Source organism: Gymnogyps californianus, chromosome 2 (genome assembly GCF_018139145.2).
Source record: "Gymnogyps californianus isolate 813 chromosome 2, ASM1813914v2, whole genome shotgun sequence".
Taxonomy (NCBI): Eukaryota; Metazoa; Chordata; class Aves; order Accipitriformes; family Cathartidae; genus Gymnogyps; species Gymnogyps californianus.
This window is the reverse complement of record NC_059472.1, coordinates 160,836,324-160,857,776: the sequence shown is the minus strand read 5'-3', so window position 1 is coordinate 160,857,776 and position 21,453 is coordinate 160,836,324. Positions and strand designations below refer to the sequence as shown.

Here is a 21,453-nt window from a genome sequence, read left to right as displayed (position 1 = left end):
TTCACTCCTCAGAAGGAGGAAAAAGAAACCCTTCTTTGCCAGTGTCTCTCTAGGATGTTAGACAACGGCTAGCCCCAGACCACCTTCTGCAACAGTAAAGCACCCTGGAAATTCAAGTAATCCTGAATAATGTTAGAACTACTTACCTACAAAACTCTGTTTTTTACTCTCCCACAGTGGAGCTGCTCTCACACCATTTGCCACCAAGGCAAAAAAGGCTTTCTTTACCTGCAAAAAGAATGAACAACTAAACAAATCTTTGCTCTTAAAACACCAGACACCAACAAAAGGGTTTCCCCAGTTACCAGGAAAAAATGCAGTATAAACAGGTAGCTGGTATTCAAAACAGAACAAAAACCACACACACCAAACAAAAACCTTAAGCCTTTTACTTCTAAAATGGTTAAAAATCTTAGAAAAAAGCTTAACAAAACCAGATCTGTTTTTGTTTTATGTGAATATTCTATGTGAAAGCCTCTGAAGTAAGCTGATACAGCTGAAAAGGTACGCTCGCTAACCTCAAATTTATTCCCGTTTGATATTATCCATAAAAGTTATACCCTCCCAAACCATGACATTGAATAAATCTGTAATGAACATAATTATCACAAGTGTCCAATTTACGGATATAGCTTAACATTTGAACATTGTGCTATATTCTAGTTAATGTTCACTATAGCAAGAGTTGTATAAAAAAAAAAAGACTGAAACAATAAAAAAAGTCTCATTTCCTCGCCAGCTTTTAGACTCATGATTTATACAAATTAAAAGGGAATGTTTGATTATTTTAAATATGACTAAGTTATGATTTAAAAGGACTAGCTAGCTGGTTTTGCTGCTAAAGAAATGTAACCAAATCCTTTCATTTTTTAACAAATTAACCCTCCCCAATTTCTGAATCGGAGGTTTTAAGATTATAGTGTCATTCTCAAAAGAAAAGAAAAACATCCCTGTGAACACTAGTTCTCTGAAGCATGAAGCCGTCAGGCTCCAGTGCACCTCAAAATCCTGATCTCTTGGTGATATGCTTGAGCATGTTATCATTCCTGTCCTGCCCACACCCCTAAATAGTCTTCACATGGAAAACACGCTACAGAAGTGATGGTTCTTGTCCAGGTCCTGACCTGGCACAAAACTAGGACATAGCCAATCTATATCTTTACATCCATGAAATTGGTCCTCGGTCCAACTAACACAGATGTAGCAATTGCAATTGCTTGATGATTGCAATCTGAACAGACCACGATTACACAATGGTATCTTAAGTGTCTGCTTTAAATTATGTGCCAAGGGGCTCCTCTCCACAACAGATTCAGGAATAAAAGGGCTTCACAGTCAATGGAATCAGCATCCAAAAAAGTAGGGGCAAACAAAAATGTAGGTACAGAAGAAGAAAAAGAAAAAAAAGTCTGCCATTGTTAGCTACAACCTTCTTGGAAAAGTTTGCAAAGCCATCCATATGATAGCCAGTGTCATATGATATTTGACAGAACCTCCATTTAGACTCTACTTAGTGTTATAATGTAGCAGTTTAAATTTCTAGAAGTTAGTAACACTTCTACTCTGCACCAGAACACATCACCTCTGTCTACACTTCAGTAATTTGCAGTGAATATTTCAAATACATGGTGTTATCCTACTGTACGTGAACTCTGATCTAAGATTAGACTTCTGAAAGTGATCCATATTTCTTGCTACCTCTATGCAGCCCAACTACCTTCTCTCTGACCATGAGAAGCAAAGTTACCCTCCTGACCTCAGCAGATGACAGTCCTCAAAGCTGCCTCCTGACTTTACAGATGCTTCTGCCATACCATCAATGAACAGGAATAATGATCTGCTTAACAACCACCACCCCTAAACTGCATTGAAACTGAAGAAGCCATATAGGGAAAAAAATACTCAGGGCCACAAATAAGACTGTAAGATACACACCACATAGTGTATATCTAGAAAATGGTTAAACAGAACGGTCCCAGAGGTATTTAGCCACCTCACTGACACAAGGAGTCAGGTAAAACGTTACCAAATCCACCAAAGGAGCGTACTAACTCATAAAGAAGACTGAAACCACAAAGACAGACAGACAGACGAACTGTTCCCACATAACAGTATCACACTTGCAGTTAATGCAGCAAAAGCTAACAGCAGTGAGCTATTTGGGGAGCAGGTATGAGACAGAAGTGAGTTCACACAGACTAACTCCACCTTGGGGCAAAATAAGTTCTAAGCATTCTTCATCAAAAAAGAGGAAAGTACACTCAAACTGCCTGAAACCGAGAGCCTTCAGCTTTGATATCTTTCCATAATAATAGCTATCACATGAATTAAGGGTCATTATCAACTTAGGTCCCAAGTCTTCCACAAGAGTAAGATGGTCAAGCTGTATCAGAGCAAGAAGGTAACAGCTAATCTATTAAAGCCAGGGGGAAAATAGCTTTCTTCCAGGTAGTAATCATGCAACAAAACTCCTCAAGCAAGTTTACAAACTCTGTAATTGATAACCTGGAAAAGAAACATGCCCACAGCAGAAAAGATGTGGAGAGCCAAGTATAGGACTTCAGGCAACCTCCAAATTCTTGCTACTACTTCTTTCTCAGACACAGTAGCAGCACAGAACACCACCTAGCACAATGTTCAGATAGGCGACATGGTAAAATTGAGGTATTATTTTAGATTCAGAAATGATACCTCGAGAGACAATTCCAAAGACAGAGAAGCTGAGCTTGTAGACAATCCAGAAGGAAAAGAAAGTTTCCTCAAATGATTAGTTCTTGCCCTGATTCTGTTTGATTTATTTGCAAGTTATCTGTCTCCAAGAATCTCAAGAATCTTCAGTTAGATGCCATCTTGTCTAGCTTTAAAAGACAGATTTTGGAAAAACTGAGGGCTGCTGAACAGATACAGCTACTGAGATAGCTCAGACTTAAATCCTTCATAAAAGACAGTAAGTTCAGCTTGGGTATTAGGATATTAAACATTTGATGTAATAAATCACCAGAATTTAGTAAAGAAATACTTAAACTCATCCCTCTGGGCTGTCCTCCTAGACCACAGCTTAAGTGACATCCCTGTTGTTTTCTTCAGTTTTATAGGAGAAAAGGTGTTATACAGTTACCTTTTAAATAAAATAACAATGCCATCAGTTCTTAATGTTAATACTTGTCTCTTATTTAAGTAAGGTAATTACAAAGCAAAAAACCAACTTCATTCTTATTTGCTAAAACTGCTTGCAAGCACAAACATACACTCATCCACTCACACTTTCCTTTAGTTTCTGTGGTTTACCAATTTCAGTTGCCCAAAGTACTGCTTGATGGCCAGCCAAAGCACTGGGGTGTGGAGCTGGGCTTCCGTCCAGCACATTTAGATGTTTCAGTGATGTTCATGCAGAAAATACCCACAAGGACCTTCTTTTCAGATTATATATAGTTTGTAGCCTTTGAAGATCTCTGCCATGTCCCATCTTTGGGCCTCCAACAGTGTTGTTAATTCTCAACCCCACCAGCGTTGCTCTTTCTCTGATCTTGATGTTGGACTGGCCTGACCTTCACAAAACCATTGTTCATTAGCCAGATCCCATAGACTGTTGCTGTTCAACACCATGTACAAACATTCTTTAAAGCAAAGCACTTTTGTTCTTATTAACCATGTAGTGGTCCTAACAAACACAACGAACCATTAAAAATGGGATTTATCTACCCAGATTTAGAGGTTGTTCTGACATATATGCTGACCTTGCATATTCACTGCATCTCTTCATAGCCAACCGGGGGAAACAGTCATTTCTGTAGCATGACTCACCAGCCCTAGACAGAGATTAAGTTGTATGCCACAGATGCTGTTTCCCCTCTCACTGACTATAAGGTGTCTAGACATTTACAATTAGATGAGGAATCCCACTTTATGTGACTACTTGTCTTCTCCAACATTCTGCCCCTTAAGTAGAAGGGTCATATTATAGCAAAGGAACACAGCGACTGAAATCCTACATGTATCATAGATCAGCTCAACAATAGGTGCTATTACACTACAGTGAGCAGAACAGAACCAAGCTTTTCTTACTACAGGAACTCATTACACCGACCGTGAATATGCTGAATAAAAGAACAGACTAATTTAGGTTAGACAGGACTTCTGGAAGTCATCACTTCTGCAGACAATTCAAATATTTCCACTGTAAGTCTTAAGGATGATGTAGCCTCTTCCAATGTAAGTCATTACCAAGAAAGACTGAGTTAGACCAATGCGTAGGAAGTCCTGTTTTTCAGGTAGCAGAATATTCGGAAAATTTTGTCCCTTATGGTTAGTGAGCTCCAAAATAGCTTGATTACCGGGCAGTGACACCAGAAGCAGTGGTAGCAGACAGAAGATTTCACCAGACTACAGAAAAAGTTTTTCCTCACTGACGGGAAATACCAAAAGGGACACTCCTCATTATGATATACCAGACCAGTAATCTTACAAGCCCTTGTGGAAATGCTCTCTCAAGTAAACATCTGTGAACGAGGGAAGCATCTGAAAGAAAAACTGAGGATGAGCTTGTTTACAAAAATTCAGTGTGTGTACACACACACTTTTATCTTGTTTTACCTAACACTATGTTATGAAAACTGTAACTATATGCATAAGTGACCAGTGGGTTTCAAACTGGTCTTCCAGGACTGTCCCATAAGGTAAGGAGGGTGACTGCTGCTGTTCCAATCACTTGTTTCATTTGCCTTGCAAAAAGGTTCTTGTCCTTGACACGATGTTGAGAGAGAAGAGCTGTCAGTTCCTGGTGCTAAAGGGTCAGTGCTGAGTAGATAATGCTACTGTGCTGAAAGACACGCAACTCAGCACCATTGTCTCAATGCCAAAGTGGACTTGGAAAAGTTGGAAGGTAACAGAAATAAGAAACATAGTTATGGAACAGCTTCAGATATGCCAGTACCAAGCAAGAGGATGACGCAGTAGTGTGGACAGTGTTAAAAGATCTGCCAGAACTTTTGTGGTATGGCTGCCATCCAAGGGTAAGATGATAAATGTGTACCTCTCTTGCCTCATCTTTCACTGTATAAACCAACACCAGGACATTAGCTTTACTTGCCTGAAAAGCCCGTAACGTAACCCCAAGAAATGTCTATTTTATCAGCTCAGAATAGAAAGGAAGAAGCTCCTGTCTTTATTTTTTGGCACAGAGCTCCCATAAAAGCAGCATCAGATCCAGCTGATCCTTGACACTTTTATCATCTCTGATTCCTGATGGATGGATGCTCAAAGGTGAGTTAGAACATTCATCATCATTTTCACTGGATAAGTTGACAAATTCCCAGTCTTCTCTCGTGATGATTTTTAAGGGCTACAAAACTTGGAGGGAACACACGCCTCAGAACATTCACATGTGGACCACAGTATCAAAACCAAATCTTTCAGGTAATCCCTGAGAAACAACAACCCTTCCTAGCATAGCAAAATACAAAGTTTGACATGTAGTTGAAAGAAATTTGCAAGAGGAAGGCATTCAGTCTTAGCAAATTGGATAAGAACAGCTGAAGAAGTATCGTAGAAGGTTAAACTCATATACCCATATACTCACATGCTCTAAGTATGAAACAGCAAAGCCTTCTATGGAGTGCCTTCTCAATGGGTCCCTTGTAAAGGGGAAAAAGTTTTTCATTTTCAAGGGATAACAGCATATATATCTTCACCATACGAGCAAATATGACAGTCGCTCTAGAATACAGTTTTTGTTCTCACTGTTAAAGTAAGAAGGCACAAGAAAAAGTTACCCCGAGACTTCTCTCTTAGAGGCTAAACACTTGCATTTCAGTAGTTCTTACCAAGTAAGAAGACCAAGAGTAGTACAACTGGTCTTTGTTGTAACAGGAAAACCATCAGGCCTCTGCTGTGACCTTTCTACTGCATAAAAACTGGGCAACCGACACTTTACTCCCTTGGTCTAAATGTGTTTATGAGCTGACTGACTCTCAAATGCTTTTGATGTGAAAATGTGAGGAATGGGGCAACAGTTTCTAGCCCAACATAAACAGGACAATATTTCTTCAAGTAGCATGGCAAGCTCTCTGGCTGCCCAAATCTTGGCTGATCTCCAAGAGAGGGGAGAAAAAAAATAAAAAAATAAAAATGAAGAGTCCCAACTACTGTGTACGAGGGTGAGGCAAGCCTGATGATCTAGCTGCAATAAGACAGGTTTATAACATGTCTCCCTTGCTACTCCCTCGCATCACTAGGATTTCAGGTAGTGCTGCTTCTGTACCAGAGGCTGTAAGGCAGATCTCATACAAGGAATTCATCCCTGGTTTTGTGTACTTGTTTTACAATGCAGCCAGCGAAGAGGCAAAACAAGGTAACTAACCACTTGAGTCATACTAACACAGTGTCAAATAGGGTGCAAGCCCACTCTCAGGTCCAGCAAGCTATAATCTTTTCTTACCTGAAAAATACTCTTCAACAATGACTGGAGGTGCTCACACTGTCTTTTTCCCCCTTATTCACTCTCAGCTTCTACTGAAAGTCTTTGGATCCCAGGTAATGCAATCCAGTCCACTGGAGAAGGCTAACCACCCAATTTTCACCTGAACAGTGGCTTGCGATACAGTATTTGGGAACATAGAAAAAACACAATACTAAGTTGAAAATACAACTTTGCCACAGAAAGCTCTTTGGGCAACCCTCGTCTTCCACACTGTCAGCATCATCTTCGAAGGATTTATTTCTATGGCCTGAAAATTTTTGTGAACTATATTGGAATCAAGGACTCCAGCATTCATCCCCAGATCCCATGATCATCACCTTGATAATACAAAAGCAGTACAAGCTAAATATTCTCCAAATACGTCACGCACTTTTGCTTTGAAGCAATTCACACCCAGATGGCAATAACATTTAAACACCTTCAACTGAGGAGAAGGTAATTCTTCCCAAATGCAAGATCTGAAGCAAAGAAATCTCAGGGAGGTGGACCAATTTTCCAGAGAATCTCCACATCAGCTTTCCAAGTGGTCAAGAGGAAACTGAAAAACACTTCTCCTAACTTGTCATGAGGGATGCCAGCTGGGGTTAAACCGTGACAGGATGACACCTGCTATCACAAAACAGTTAAAGTTCTCAAAGGAATTGCTCTCTTTTTTAGGGGATCATTAACTGCTTTGTCTTTATGTTTCCCCAAAAGTGGCCAACAAAACATTGGGAAAGATATTAACTTGCAATTCCTTTTTTTTTTTTTCCCCTTCAAATAAAGCTGTAATGTCCAATCCAGACATCTTTTTAAGTTACAGAAAACTACAGTCCTGTAAAGGAGCTGTTTTGAAAAGTTAAAAACCTCTTTTGTAGTGCATATATACAGTTCAGTGTTTTTATAAATTGGCTTGTCTGAAGGGACTTAATCAGTATGCAAGACTACAACCAACCATCTCAGCGTGATGACTGTTGCATCCAAATTTCTTTTCCACTCTCTTCTTTGGTCTATGAATTTGGTAGAAGCATTTCCTCCCTGAAGGACTATGCCTTTAAAAAAAGGCTACTTAAGGACTCAACAATAAAGACTTTTGCCTAGGATGAGGGCCAAGCAGGTCTTGAAGAGAAGAATTTCCTCCTTTACCTTATCACACCCTCAAGTGAAGTAGAGAAAAATTGGACAAACCTGTTATTAACTGAGAGGCTATGTTTGCTCTAACATCTGAAAAACCCCAGCCAACAAAGATCCACAAGCAGCTCCTCTAGCTCATGTTGAATTTTGGAAAGCTTACATGAAACCAGATCAAAATTCAGTTCTCCTCTCCGTTCACAGGAGATGGAAAGGGAACACTCCTGTTAGATGATGTACTACTAATGGCCGTAGAGTGCTTAGTAAAATTTAAGAGCTGATGGAGTAATACTCTTCAGACCCAAGCCAAACCCCAGAAATAACAGATAGTGTCTTATCCTCAAGTTATAGTATGCAGGCACACGTTCTAGATTTCTCCCCAGAGAGCAGGTACTATGTCCACACGTAGAAGTCTTCCGCACACAACATCCACATGAAAAGGTCCCAAGCCAACTGAAGACACCAAACCGAGACCTCAACTGATACACTATGTCAATATGCCCATATTGCAGCCATCAGTTAAAGGCTCTCCTTCTCCCTCTAACACCACACGTGTTGATTTAATCAGGACCTCTTCTAGATAGCCGCTGGTCCATGATTACAACCAACTCTGTTATTCCATCTCAATAAAGTACTCTGCTGATACCTACTTCCACCTGCTGTTTGAGGGGAGCCTAAGTACTCTAGTAAAAAAAAAAAAAAAAAAAAAAAAGCACAGCTCTGTTTTCGGGGGGGGGGGGATATCACTTCAACCCAGAATTTCTGCTGCTAGATTTCATGCCACAATGAGCTAAGAGTAAGACATTAGGTAAGCCTCGTAGGCAGAGCCACTGGGACCAGCTGCATTGGGAAGGGTACAGAAATTCTTTCACAGATTAAGATCTTACCAGAAAAAGTGGTGGTGGGGCGGGGAAGGCAAGAAGAATAATGCACAGCTGTCACTCAGCCAAGCACAAACACCTTACCTACACCCTATGTAGACCAAGAAATTTCTGCTTAATTGGTACAATGAATTCATATTATCTTCCTCCAAGATCCAGGAACGAATGCTTCCTACTGGTTTTGAGAGCTGCAGGAATTAAGTTCCTATGCTTGTTGTGTACAAGCAACAGGAGCCGCTCCGAAAAAACACAAGAGTCTTCCCATATTATGCTACTGATTCCAGCCTGATCTCAATGAAGGGAGCTTTTATGTGGCCTGCTTAACTGCCTCAGCCCACATGCCAGTTAGAAACTAAATCACATTATTCTCTTACAGTTCTGCGGGATGGGTAAGCAAGGAGGGGTGTTCACACTCCTCAGAAATGCAGACAGTATATTAGTTTAAAATTTAGCAACTTCGACAAGGAAAAACCTCAAATCCAATTAAGGAACAGACAGTCAATCCTTTTGTAAAGCTGTGAGAACTCTGTTGTGACAGCAGACCCAGAGTCTGCTGTGTGTTTCTGGAAGCAAAAGATTCTAGAGCATTCTTCCTGGAAGCCTGGTCTATCTCATTACCTTGGAGAGAGGCAACACCCTAGTCAAGAATGACCTGGAGGGAACAAGAATAATAAATCCATTTACTGAATAGAGTCAGCACAAGGAAGAGAAATACAAATCCTCTTCCACTCTTCTAATGTGGAATCCATTGCATGCTCTGCAGAAGTTAGAAGTTATATTTACTCCCAGCTTGTTAAACCACTAAAGAAGTTTCCAGAAGGTTGTTCCAAATATTTTTCTAGTTTTGTGGTAGAAAAATAAGTATTTGAGCTCTTACTAGTGTGTGACAGTTATTGACAAAAGCCTACATTAGTGATAACAACATGTGGTCCACTACCAACTTAGATAATTTCATTAAACAGAAAGGTTAAATAATCTAACCTTCAAGTCACACAATTGTCCAAGATTTCTTCAGGATATAAAAGGAAAGAGTCTTTAGGATTCTGAAAGCTTATTTTGATGACTGTTTCCACATAAACATGATTTTTATTAGTTTATGAAGAAGTGCTGGACAAATACTTTAAAAACAGCTTCAAGGTCATGGTGAGCAAGAGCTACATATGTTTTAGTATTAAAACATAAATTTACTTTTAACAGGTAAGAATATCATTTAGCTAAAGGTTAGATAGAGCTTTTCACCCCACGAGAGCTTATACAAACTTCACAAGACACAGCCACTACATTTGTAACATACCCTTCTTGGGCCTGCAGATTGCTGCTTGATACGGAACAGGGAAGTCCCTGTCTTATACTTACCTTTTACACTCCTCTTGGAGGGTTAATTGAGCTGCCCTACAAAATAAGCTAATCCTTCCCATCTTTATGTAGGCTGGACAAAGTCAAAACAAATTAATAACTTTGTTTGAAGGTCAGACAAAAATCTGGCCTTAAGTAAGCTTAGAGAGTTAAGCTTCAGAGACTGCTATAAGCTAGGTAAGAGCCATTTCCTTTAAAAATTCAAATAGAGTTCAGGATGGGGGGGGGAAATGCATTGGTCTCTAAAGAAAACATCACAAAGTTAAACATATGCAGTAACAAGAAAAAACTGAAATCACATTAGTAGAGGATGCTAGTTAGACAAAAGTAATCTTCACTGATAGAATGTGAACAAAGTGCTATATTTTGTTGACATTTGAATTTAATACAGGAATTACTAAAATTCCTATTTTCCTTCAAAGGAAATAAAACAATATCAGTTTCAAAGGAAAAGAAAAGATCAGGTTGCTGTGTCACTGTGTGTACCTGATACAAGTTAAAACCAACAAACAGAAAGTAAAGGCAGATCTGGATGTCACCTTATTTCCCCAGACCATTGCCACATTAAATGCATTAACACTTGTAGAGTACTCAAATACTATGCTGAAGACACAAGCTGGTAACCAGTAAATCTGCATTCAGCTCAGTGATTTCCTGGAGTCTATTATAAAGATAACCCAGATCCATTTATTGAATAATTAGAATGAAGAAGAACAATGAGTGAAGGCTCATTCACAGAGTAGCGCTTCAGGGGACAACCCTCCTAACCCCCTCAAAGGGGCTGTGAAGTGTTTGTTCTCCTATTGTTTGCATCTTGGGAGATGTGCGAGAGATTAGAAAGACAGCTTACACATTGTGAGCTGCACACTGTTGCAACTTGCCCAGTTTCCCCACCATCCACAGAGTCAAATTTCCAAACTTCACAAGATAGCTCATAACACCTAATTGTCTCTTGACTCCCTTCCTGGTCAGATCAGACTTTAAGAAGTTTCTTTAATGTGCGTCAAGCAAAGATAGCATCTTCTCTGGGAAAAACAAAAGGCCGAAGCTTGTCACGAACAAGGAGTATTCATGGGTCACAGGCAGGGGAAAGCCACAGCACTGAAGTGGAGTTCAATCTGATTCTGTAAATATTTATGAGGAGCAAACACTTACCAGCTACATCTGTATTAGTGAACTAAAAGGGTAAAAGAACAGTCCACTGTCAGTCTAAATCAAGAGAACTGTGCCAGCTAGCACTCTCCAGACAGTATCTGCCACTTCTCAGGGTTCAGTACAGGCTAGGGACCATTTCAGGTAGGCAGACTAGATGCAGATAGTCTGTTCTGGGGGAAATATAAGCTAAGCTATACTAAGGCAAACTGAGCTGTGCCAGTTGGCCTCAGGCAGGTAAACAGACCTTGGCTCATTACATTTTATTTATTTAGTACAGATGTTGCTCAAGTCTGTGCCAAGTGGCACATTCTCCAGTTGAAGCACAGCACAGTTCTCCGTTACCATATGATCTGATGCCTAACAGAAGTGCATGAGATATACCACTGCTTTCACAATAGCTAAGCGTAGGTGCCAGTTGCACAGGTGTATTCTTGACACGCAAGACCAGACTGGTGTGCCAGCACTAGAAGCAGCAAGATGTTTGGTAGCTGCTGGAATCAAAAGGCCCCCGTGCCTTCTGACCGACAAATAAGCAGGACTGAAGAGACTGTCAGCCCATTCCTACTCTCTATTAGCTACTACTTTTGCTATTTAAGGCCTTCTTTCTGTTTCCAATGTAATGGCACCTTACCATCTCCTTCTTATTCAGGGTTAAAACAAGATTCCTTACAAATCTTTACACTAAATCCCTCAAAGACATTGAGACTAAACATTTACTTTTATGAACAGATGCTGCTTCAGTGGTATGACTTGTGCCACATTATATAAGTCAACATCTCCAGTTTTCCCACAGCTAACAACAGTTTTAGAATACTTTCCACAGCATCTTACGAATAATTTTCCAGGGTAGAAACATGTGATGCGTGCTGTGATTGCTGACCAGTAGAGGGAGACGGGATACTGTAGTCAGATAAAAATCCACCGGCAGAATCTTTCAAAGGATGCCATTAGAACACAACGCAGCTCCATTTTTCCTTCTTCTTCCATTGATTGCTACTAGGTTATACTAAGGGAGGCAAAAAGTGAGCCCTTATATATTTTGTTTTAGCTCTAGCATCATTAAAAACCTGAATTCAAATCTTTGGAGAACTTTTTCAAGGCACCAGGCTTTTTGTTTTGTTTTTTTTTTAAATTAGGAGAAACACTGATGTGGGTAGGGGTGAAACAGATCCAGGAAAGACAAATATCTGCAAAATCCTCTCAGTTTGAGAGGATTCATGGACACTGAATGTTTCACAAAGCTGCGTACTACGTTTTCAAAATAAGAACTCATACAAAGTCTTGAAGTACTGGAAAATAAGTCATTTATATATAAAAAATTAAAACACAAAGAACATTTTAGAAGTTTTTGTTTGACTATCCTTATTAAGTACATTCTCCCCATGTACTTATTCAGCTGTTTAAAAAAAAGCTATTCAATTTTTATATTCCAGACACATGTATGTGCACCAGCCACACTGATCAAGCCGAAGAAATACAATGTGTTTTGAAGATACTGAACGTGGAACATTAATACAAGGTGCTAGGTAAAGAACTACAAAGGGAAATACTGAAGAGAAGTATTTAGAAGACTTCCTAGCAGTGTAGCCCAGGATGAGCATTCAGATCAACTTGTTTAATGTTTTCTTACATAACCCTGTAATTTACTAGTTTTGCGAAACCTGTGAAGTTGGAAGACAGTGCCAATGCTGGAAGAGGACTACTGCTTTACAACAATATTATGACTTCATAAATTAAAATGCGGTTTGGAGAAAAAAAGCTCCTCACCAGTAATCCATGTTCAAGATATGGTCCATGTTTGTCAACTACAGACTCCTACCACCACTGCTTTCAAATACCTGGAGAAGCAGACTGAGAATATGACCCCATGATCACAGACCAAGGCATGCCTTGCTCTTTTCCGGTTGTAATCCTTGACCACCATTAGGGATCCCAAATAAGATAGGGATTTTGGTGGAGTGTTGGTGAAAGTTTTCCCATTACCATTAAGTTATCTGTTTTCCTTTATGGTGAAAATTCACAAGGTTCATTCACTTGCACTCTGCTTCTCCACATATTACCTCACACTAGCTCACCAATTGGCGATGAAACTCTAACTTCTTTACGTTAATAGCATTATCTCAACACAGCTCCAGCAATGAAAACTGGTATCTGGCATGATTTTATGTAATTCATCAAGAGATCTGGGGAATCCAAAAAGAATGGGTGACCTGCCCCAATGGCCCCAAGATTAATTGGTTCATGGAACAAAGAAAATTCACCTTTCCAATTGCAACAGTGACCAAGCTCAACCCTTTGACCCAGGTGACCGCTGACAGCTGAGAACTCAACAGGTTGTGTGTCATGCCAACAAGCTGCAGGTACCAACTCCCAACACATTATCTCATAGTATAAGAATAAATATCCCCTGGAATCAAAAGGAAGCTAACAGTCTTTGAGAAGACCTGAAAAAGTGACAGTAAACACTACCATCCCAAATTTGACCTTTGAGGTCAAATGAGTCTGAATTCTTTAGTCCAGAGTTGACAGTCATTCTCTCTTTTGGGCAGAAGAAAGGAAAAACTGCAGAACTTTTTCCCTCTGAGACAGTGAAAAAGTCAACACAATCAACCTCCTGAAGAAGCAAGCTTCTGAGACACAGAGAAAGAAACCTCTGAAAAGGAATGTGGCAAAATGTTCATTAATATTATATCTAAATGTAACAGATACTCTTCATTAGAGCTCATAGTGCTTGCACAATCAGAGTCCATGTGACTGGTGAAATGCAAGAGCAGATGCAGTTGAAAGACTACATCAAAACATTCAAGAAGTGGAATATACAAAGAAAATCAACAATGTGAACATTTAAACTCTGTCGGACTGATGTCTGTGTGCTTGAAAGCTCTTCCCCTAAGACTACAGGCTACCTTTTTCCATCTCTAATCACAGATCAGGTGTCTTTTCACCTCAAAATCCAGTGTCCAGTAAAGCACATGGAAGAACTCCAGGGAAATAAAAGTGACTGTTCCATTGATACCAAGGTGCTTAAGGATAAAAAGTTTCCAGTAAAATCTGGCTTTCTGGGTAAAGGAGGAAATAATCCGACATGAGACACTGGTGACCAACTGTTACATTCCGCATTGCCTTCTTGGCTACCAGACCAGTTAGCAGCAGGAGGTCCTGTGACACATGGGCAGAATCTTAACCACAGCCCTGCTCAAGTTTTAACATAATACTAGTACTGGATAGGATACTTACCTTTAAGGACTCAGCCAAGGTATCAGAGGCAACACAGTGAAGCCTCAGTGTGCTCAGAGTCTAGATAATCAAGGGATGAAGGAAACTCCCTCACTAGGGAGATGCCTGGATAATCGAAAAAGTCCAGTGCTGAAGTTACAAAGTTGCTTTTTTTGTACTAAGCAGTAACTGAAGCTCCAGTGCTTTTAGCCATGCTGCAGAACTCAAGAAGGATGCTCTTGGTCATTGTACAAGTAGACTAATACGTGTGCAGTGCTCTTGATCCACCCCATTACTTTGCCTTCTTGTGCAATGTAGGCTTTCCACCTTTCAGATTATAGCACTCAATCTAGCATTATATACAATTATCTGATACGCAAGATGGTTCTGTGAACATTTTGGGACTAAGTATCTATTATATGGTTGCCTCTGACTGTGGAAAGCTGAAGTCTAATTGAGCAGTACATTCCAGACCAAAATTACTTAATGGGCTCAGTTAAGCCAGAATTGGAGCATCTTTAAAAGGAAAAATGCACCGAAACAAACAAAACCCAAAGCAAGCCAAAAAACACCAATTGCAAAATCCTGGAAACAAAAAGAAAGCCACAGCTTTCTACCACACTGCAGAACAGATTAGTCTGTTTCTATAGCAGGCAGCTAATGCCTTCTTTTGGCAAGCAAACTCTTCAGACAGAGCCAACAGTCTAGCAGATGATTTACTGATTAAAAGCAAAATGAGACACTGAAAACAAAAATTTTCTGGAGAATGTAATAATTTGCATAATTAAGCCATCCATTTTAGTCCTAAATTGTCTTACCAATGTAGTGGGAACAGGCTAAAAACACCTGGATACTCTTTAGCTGTTGCACAGGGATCTTTACATAAAATGTCTTTACATAAATTTTGATACCCATGAAGAAGCCAATATAAGTTTGGGCTCGTTTGAAAGTTTTTTAGATAGTGATTCCAACTGCAAAACAAATTATATCCTCTCTTTCTGTTCTGCTAGAAAGTCTTCCCCCAGCTCCTCCTCTAGTATAACATGAAAGATACAGCTGAAACAATATGGTTTTGTACAGTCAAAGCACCGCATCATGGAATAATTTTTCTTCAAGAGATCAAATTTCATTTAACACTCAGGAAACACTCATTTAAAAAAAATGAACTGCAAGCAAAGGCAGACAAAGGAGAATACTCACTTGTAGCGTAGTGTCGAAAACAACAAGCTTAGAGCTTGTTGGAACAATGTCATAACACTTGTGTGACCTCATGAATCGCACATAAATGTCACTTTCCGATTCTTCAAGTGCTGTAAGTAAAAACATTATGTTGTTTTATTTAAGTAACCTTAAAAAAAAAAAGTAAAAAACATGCCAAATCAACTGAACACCACTGCAGAAGGACAACCCTAAAGCAAAACTCAAATTCACACTTCCAGATCTGGACAGATAGTCGTAGTTTTACCCTTTGCATTTCAGATTCATCTTTTCAAATTAAATAGAACAAAGACGAAATGCATTGTTCTTCCTTTATAAGAAACGACTTCTGTACTGAAGAGTTATATTTCAAAAATCTTGTTTTTCTAACAGCAAACTATTGAAATATGCATCTGAACTCTAATTATGTACAGAGGAAGCCAGTTTGAAACTTAAGTAGTGTCAGGCTTGACTAACTCAAGCTCCTTAAATTAGTATTTCTCCAATCTCATCTCTGTCCAGTCCACTTTTCATATAGTAATTTTGTATTTTCTAAAGAGGCAGCAGGCAAATTACGTAATCAGTTCCATTCTCTTCAGGCTACTTCACATACAGCATCACGAATCCAACACTTTATTTATAAAAATAGGATCTACTTGGCTGGAATGGTTTTAGTGTGGCATGTCTGTAGCAAGGACATGCAATCCAGTCCATATTGACTTAAATTTACGTTGCCTTTGTCAGAGTTTAGATGCATATGCATACATTCTTCAGATCTGCTCAAGTATGTTAACTTTTTTTTTTTAAAAGCAGTTTGGCCCTCCATTCTTTACAGCAGGTACCTAGAACTTGGTAAAGGTTAACCCCTCCACCAGATATGCACCCTTTAGATCCTGTAATAATGCACAGAAACTTGGTCATATGTTAAACTTCTGAAGAGTGGAGAAAAAAAGAAAACAAAACAACCTTGAAATACCTACTGATCACTGAAGAACTTCACATTAGAAAGCTAAAAAACTCAAAATCCTTGTTTGCGAGATTTGCTCAAAATCAATCATCTAGCACTGGACAAATTATTTGTCACTTCCACAGAGTGGCTCAGCACAGCGTCTTTAGTCCAATTCTACAGAATCAAAGCTGGACCTCTCCTGCAAGTGGCTGCTCTAGGATACAGGCAGTCTCTTCCACATACTAAGCAAGTCTTTCATCTCCAACTCTCATTACTCTCAAAAAAAAAAAAAAAAAAGGAAAAAAAAAAAGCCTTTTCTCCACTGAAACGCAAGCAATGTGAAATAGAAATTCCATAGGAACACAGAAGAGAGTGTCCAACTGGGAGAAAGCAGAAGAAAAAAAGAAAATAATTTGTTGGATTTATATTCCTATAAAGGTCAGGATCAGAACTGAAAATAGCAGGAGGTAGGAAAAATTGATAAGAGATTAGGAAACCATGTGAGCAAACTGATAGGGAAAGGACTAGGCAGACAGACTTGGACAATGCTGGTGGGAAGCAACCTTTATGAGATGATCCCAAAGGGGAACTGGTACTGACTCATCAAGGGCACGTATACAAGAGGTTAAAAAGCGTAGTTTGGAACAGAGAAACCTTTATATAACTCCATAATATACTAACATCTTATCATCCTCTAACTTCTGCAATAGCATAAACAGCTACTGTCTGTACGAAATGAATTTAATGACCCCGTGATAGAGTTGCTGGGTTTTTTTGTTGGGTTTTTTGGTTTTGTGTTGTTGTTGTTTTTTTAAATACACAAACTAGAAGTGGGGAGGAGACGAGACACTAAGCATTAAAAACAATATTATAAGAACATTTAGATGACATACTGAGAACTCTGGTCTTCAGGAAGTTAAGGTTGCTTCTACAACGATAAATGCGGTCCCTCTGTGCAGTATCAGAGTCCTTATTTACTTTAATCTCAACTTTTTCCATGGGACAGTACACAATGAGACCTGCACTTGAAATCGTAAGTCAAATCACCAGTAAATAAGACTGGCTACTAACATGATCAGTAACCATTAGAGAGACACTGCACTGTCATGTCTTTTCCCCAGCACTACAAAAACTACAACAGTCAGCCTACAGAACAGGACAAAACTAATTTCTTCCAATTTTAGTCCCCTGCCTCTTTCATTAGATACATTCCAATTGCTGCAGCAATTGGTCCAATAGTTCTGAATCACCTGCAGACCAAGTCTATTCCCCACACTGACTGAAACACAGGTTCTCCAAAACCTTCACCAAGTACCCAGAAACTACTACAAGCATATGTACCCAGGGAAGTTACTACTCTAATTCCGAATCTGTACTTCCTATTGAGTCTGTAGCCTTAACAATGTGACTTTATATACAATTAAGTATACTACAGGTAGAAACAAGCATAGGAACACCTGAAATAGTTGACAAACTACAAAACAACCAACTATTTTTATCTGAAAAAATTTACACTCTTAGCAGAGCACATCATTGCTCAATACAGTCTTGCCAACTTACCAACAATTATGCAAATTTAATGTATCACAATAGCAAGCACAGTAACTGTGAAGCAGGACATGTTGCCAGATTTAATCAGGTAAGGCTGTTAATAGCAGCCACAGTTAAGAACTCTGTACTGATCAGCACAGTGAAGGTGTGCCTATAAACCCTCCTCTCACTTACCATACACTCCCACTCTCCAAACATAATTTCAGCTGGACCTCAACAATCCTCACCCACTTAGGGTGCATGGGATTAGTTAGGTGCTATCTCACCCTATGTTGTCTTCCAACTCAGAGGAGGCACCACAAAGCAACTGCTTCCCAAACTGACACTGGGAAGTTACAACTAAAAAAATTCAGAAGCATGAGATAGCTATCTGTGAGCACTGTTTAACACCCATATAAATAGCTAAGAAAGTCTAGCAGGATCTGAACAAGGATCCAATTGTACACCTGGAACTGAAGTTTATTTCTACAGAAGATCCTTATACTATAAATAAGTATAATGCACTGCTTTACTAGTTACTAAGTAAACATGCAAAACATAAGCAGCACTGATTTAACTTGTATGTCCTACATGACTTCATCCAAGCGTCTGTTGGAAAGGATATTTAAGACCTTCTAACACCTTCAACTACTTGGGATTACTAAACAGATGCTGTAGCCTAATTCTTTGTACAGGTATTGTATGTGCATTATGTATATACAGCTGCTCAAAGGAGAAAAGGTCTCTCAAGCTGAAGGCTTAGCATATCTGTCCTGCTTTTGGCTGGGATAGAGTTAATTTTCTTCCTAGTAGCTGGTATAATGTTGTGTTTTGGATGTAGTATGAGAATAATGTTGCTAACACACTGATGTTTTTAGTTGTTGCTAAGTAGTGTTTATACTAAGGCAAGGAGTTTTCAGCTTCTCGTGCCCAGCCAGCAAGAAGGCTGGAGGGGCACAAGAACTTGGGAGGGGGCACCGCCAGGACAGCTGACCCCAACTGGCCGAAGGAATATTCCATACCATATGACATCATGCCCAGTATATAAACTGGAGGCAGTTGGCCGGAAGGGGCGGATCGTTGCTTGGGAACTAACTGGGCATTGGTTGGCGAGTGGTGAGCAATTGCATTGTGCCTCACTTGTTTTGTATATTCTAATTCTTTTATTATTGTAACTTTATTATCATCATCATCATCATCTTCTTCCTTTTCTGTCCTATTAAACTCTCAACCCACAAGTTTTACCCCTTTTTTCCCCCCCCCCAATTCTCTCCCCCATCCCACTGGGTGGGGGGAGTGAGTGGCTGCGTAGTGTTTAGCTGCCAGCTGGGGTTAAACCACAACAACATCTCAGGGGTGTACTCACACCCCTCTTTCCTAAACAGCACAAGTGAACAGGGCATAGTCTTCTTTACAGTTCCTCTCATGTTCCAGAGGACAAACTTACTGCTTTTGGTTGTATCCAACCACCACTAAGCTGCAAATACAAATAATCAAATATAAACAGCCTAATCTCCATTAGGATATTTCTACTTTATTACCTATTTATTTTCTAGTTCCAGTCTTATTTGTTTTTCTGATAAATGCTCATCCTTTCTGGCTACTATTAAGCTTCTGCAGTCTTATCGAGTACCTGCAAAGCAGTATTCCCTTTGGATGGACAAGAACAGATGCCTTTCAGCTTGACTTAAAAATCTCACTCCGTCTCTGCATGTCAGCTCTGATCTGCATAGGAGATCATTCGCCCAACATGCAGAACCTATGAATATATACTGGCCATTCTTTCACCATAAAGTCAGTAATATATTCAGATGTTGATATGACAATGGTGTACTACATGAACAAGAGGTGACAAAATCTCTGCTCCTGCTTGAGGAAGTCACTGAGGTATCCAAAATTAGATTTGCATAAGAAGCCTCATTTGCAGAAGCCCCAGTTACGCTAATTTAATGCTTAAGATGTCCTAAGCTGTGTCACACTGATGGGCCACAGAGAAGGACTACATGCTACAGCCCAGCTTCTTAGATCAGGGACTTCCTAAGCAAGTCCTCCTCCTCCTCGGAAGCTGGAGTTGCAACTGTGCTAAGCACCGTCTGTCCTTGACATTCCTGTCAATTGTATTCCTTCTCCCTTGGTCAGATGCCCGATGTATACCTTTCTCCTATTGCTTCTGCAACAACTCTTGCAAGGAGTAGGAAGATGTAAAGGCGCTAGACGATTATGATTGCCCTGGCATGGCAAAGGCAGTTGCAGACAAGCCTTATGGAGTACATTTGCTGGACCTTCGCTTAGGTCTAGTCCAAGACTTAGGACACTGCCTCCAGCCAAACATCAGCTTTCTACAGCTCATGATCTAGAAGTTCGTTGGCTCACAGACAAAGCAGATTCCCAGCAGGAGTCATCTTAATCTAGAGCAGGATCAGGGGAGAGGAAGAGTCCACTAAGTAATTGAACGTGTATTTCCATGTGGGTGTTCACTCATGAAAGTTTATTCCTTGAAGATTCACCTGAAAGTTATTTTGCAAGTGGACATTCTCCACGTGCACCCGCTCTCCCTAAGTCATAGGTGAAGGAAAAAAAAAAAAAAAAAAAATCCAAATCCCCAGTGCTGTTTTCTGCAATTTTTAATAGAGCACAAACAGAAGTTACCTGAAAGGTTCCAAGACTTTTTGACAGTTTAACACCTGAAGCGGAGAGCCCCGTCATACAGCCTTTTACAGAGTAAATTCTCTCTCTCTGCATCGGCATTTTATTTATTCCTACAGGCAGAGATCCTTTAAAGAGTGGAAGATCAATCTATTTGTATTTCTGCCACTCTATTCCCCAATCTTATTCACTTAAGACCAAATGATTTTTACTCCCGTCCTTTCTCCCACCCTTCACTGTAACATGAGACATGCTTTAACTTTTTTATTTCAGGCAGTAAATATTATTTACAACAACATCACAGCTTTTTTTTTTTTAAACAGATTAACTATTCAGCAATACTGACTCAGAGATTGCAGTGGGACTTGGTACTAAGTATAATTGTCTATTTAGAGAGCTCTAAGGTAGAACTATCATCTGAATACTGCTCCTAAATGAAAGGGAAACTTCTGCAGCATTACTGAAGCCATTTTCTCACAGATCTACTGAACAGATGCCTTCAGTTCCACTCATACCTTTGCCACCATGCAGGGCGCTTTTCTACTGTAGCTTTCCCCTCAGAATTTCAAGGCCTTCAAAAGAAGAAAAAGAAGAGAAAAAAAGAAGCGCCTGCAGATGGAGAACAGGAACATGCAGTAACACATATGGTCAACACATATTGAAAAGCTTTCAAATACTGTGACATAAAAGCCTATAGAAAGTTCCTCAGAAGTGTTTACTGCAAACCACAGGCTGTATTTCTGTGCTATATTCATACAGGGTTGGCGCAACAACAAGATCCTGGACCATACATGCTTCCTAATTTCAACAATACAAAATCATGACCTTTCCTATTATACTTTATATTATAGCTACATTATGCTCCTTGTATTTCCGCACTGGTATCCAGTCACATTTCAAGTTTAGTCTGTGGTTCCAGGAGCATTTGAAAGGAA

At 39.7% G+C, this 21,453-nt stretch overlaps 1 protein-coding gene across 4 annotated transcripts in view; it reads right to left on the bottom strand.

The window, feature by feature from the left end:
- The window catches only part of PRKAG2 (protein kinase AMP-activated non-catalytic subunit gamma 2), a 231,013-nt gene that overhangs the window by 18,978 nt on the left and 190,582 nt on the right, over nt 1-21,453 (bottom strand). For all 4 annotated transcript variants that reach the window (XM_050915876.1, XM_050915877.1, XM_050915878.1 and 1 more), the window contains 2 exons: nt 15,397-15,506; nt 147-228 (listed from right to left, as the gene is read on the bottom strand). In XM_050915876.1, the coding sequence (XP_050771833.1) occupies nt 147-228; nt 15,397-15,506 (192 nt within the window). The remainder of the gene's footprint in view (nt 1-146; nt 229-15,396; nt 15,507-21,453) is intronic.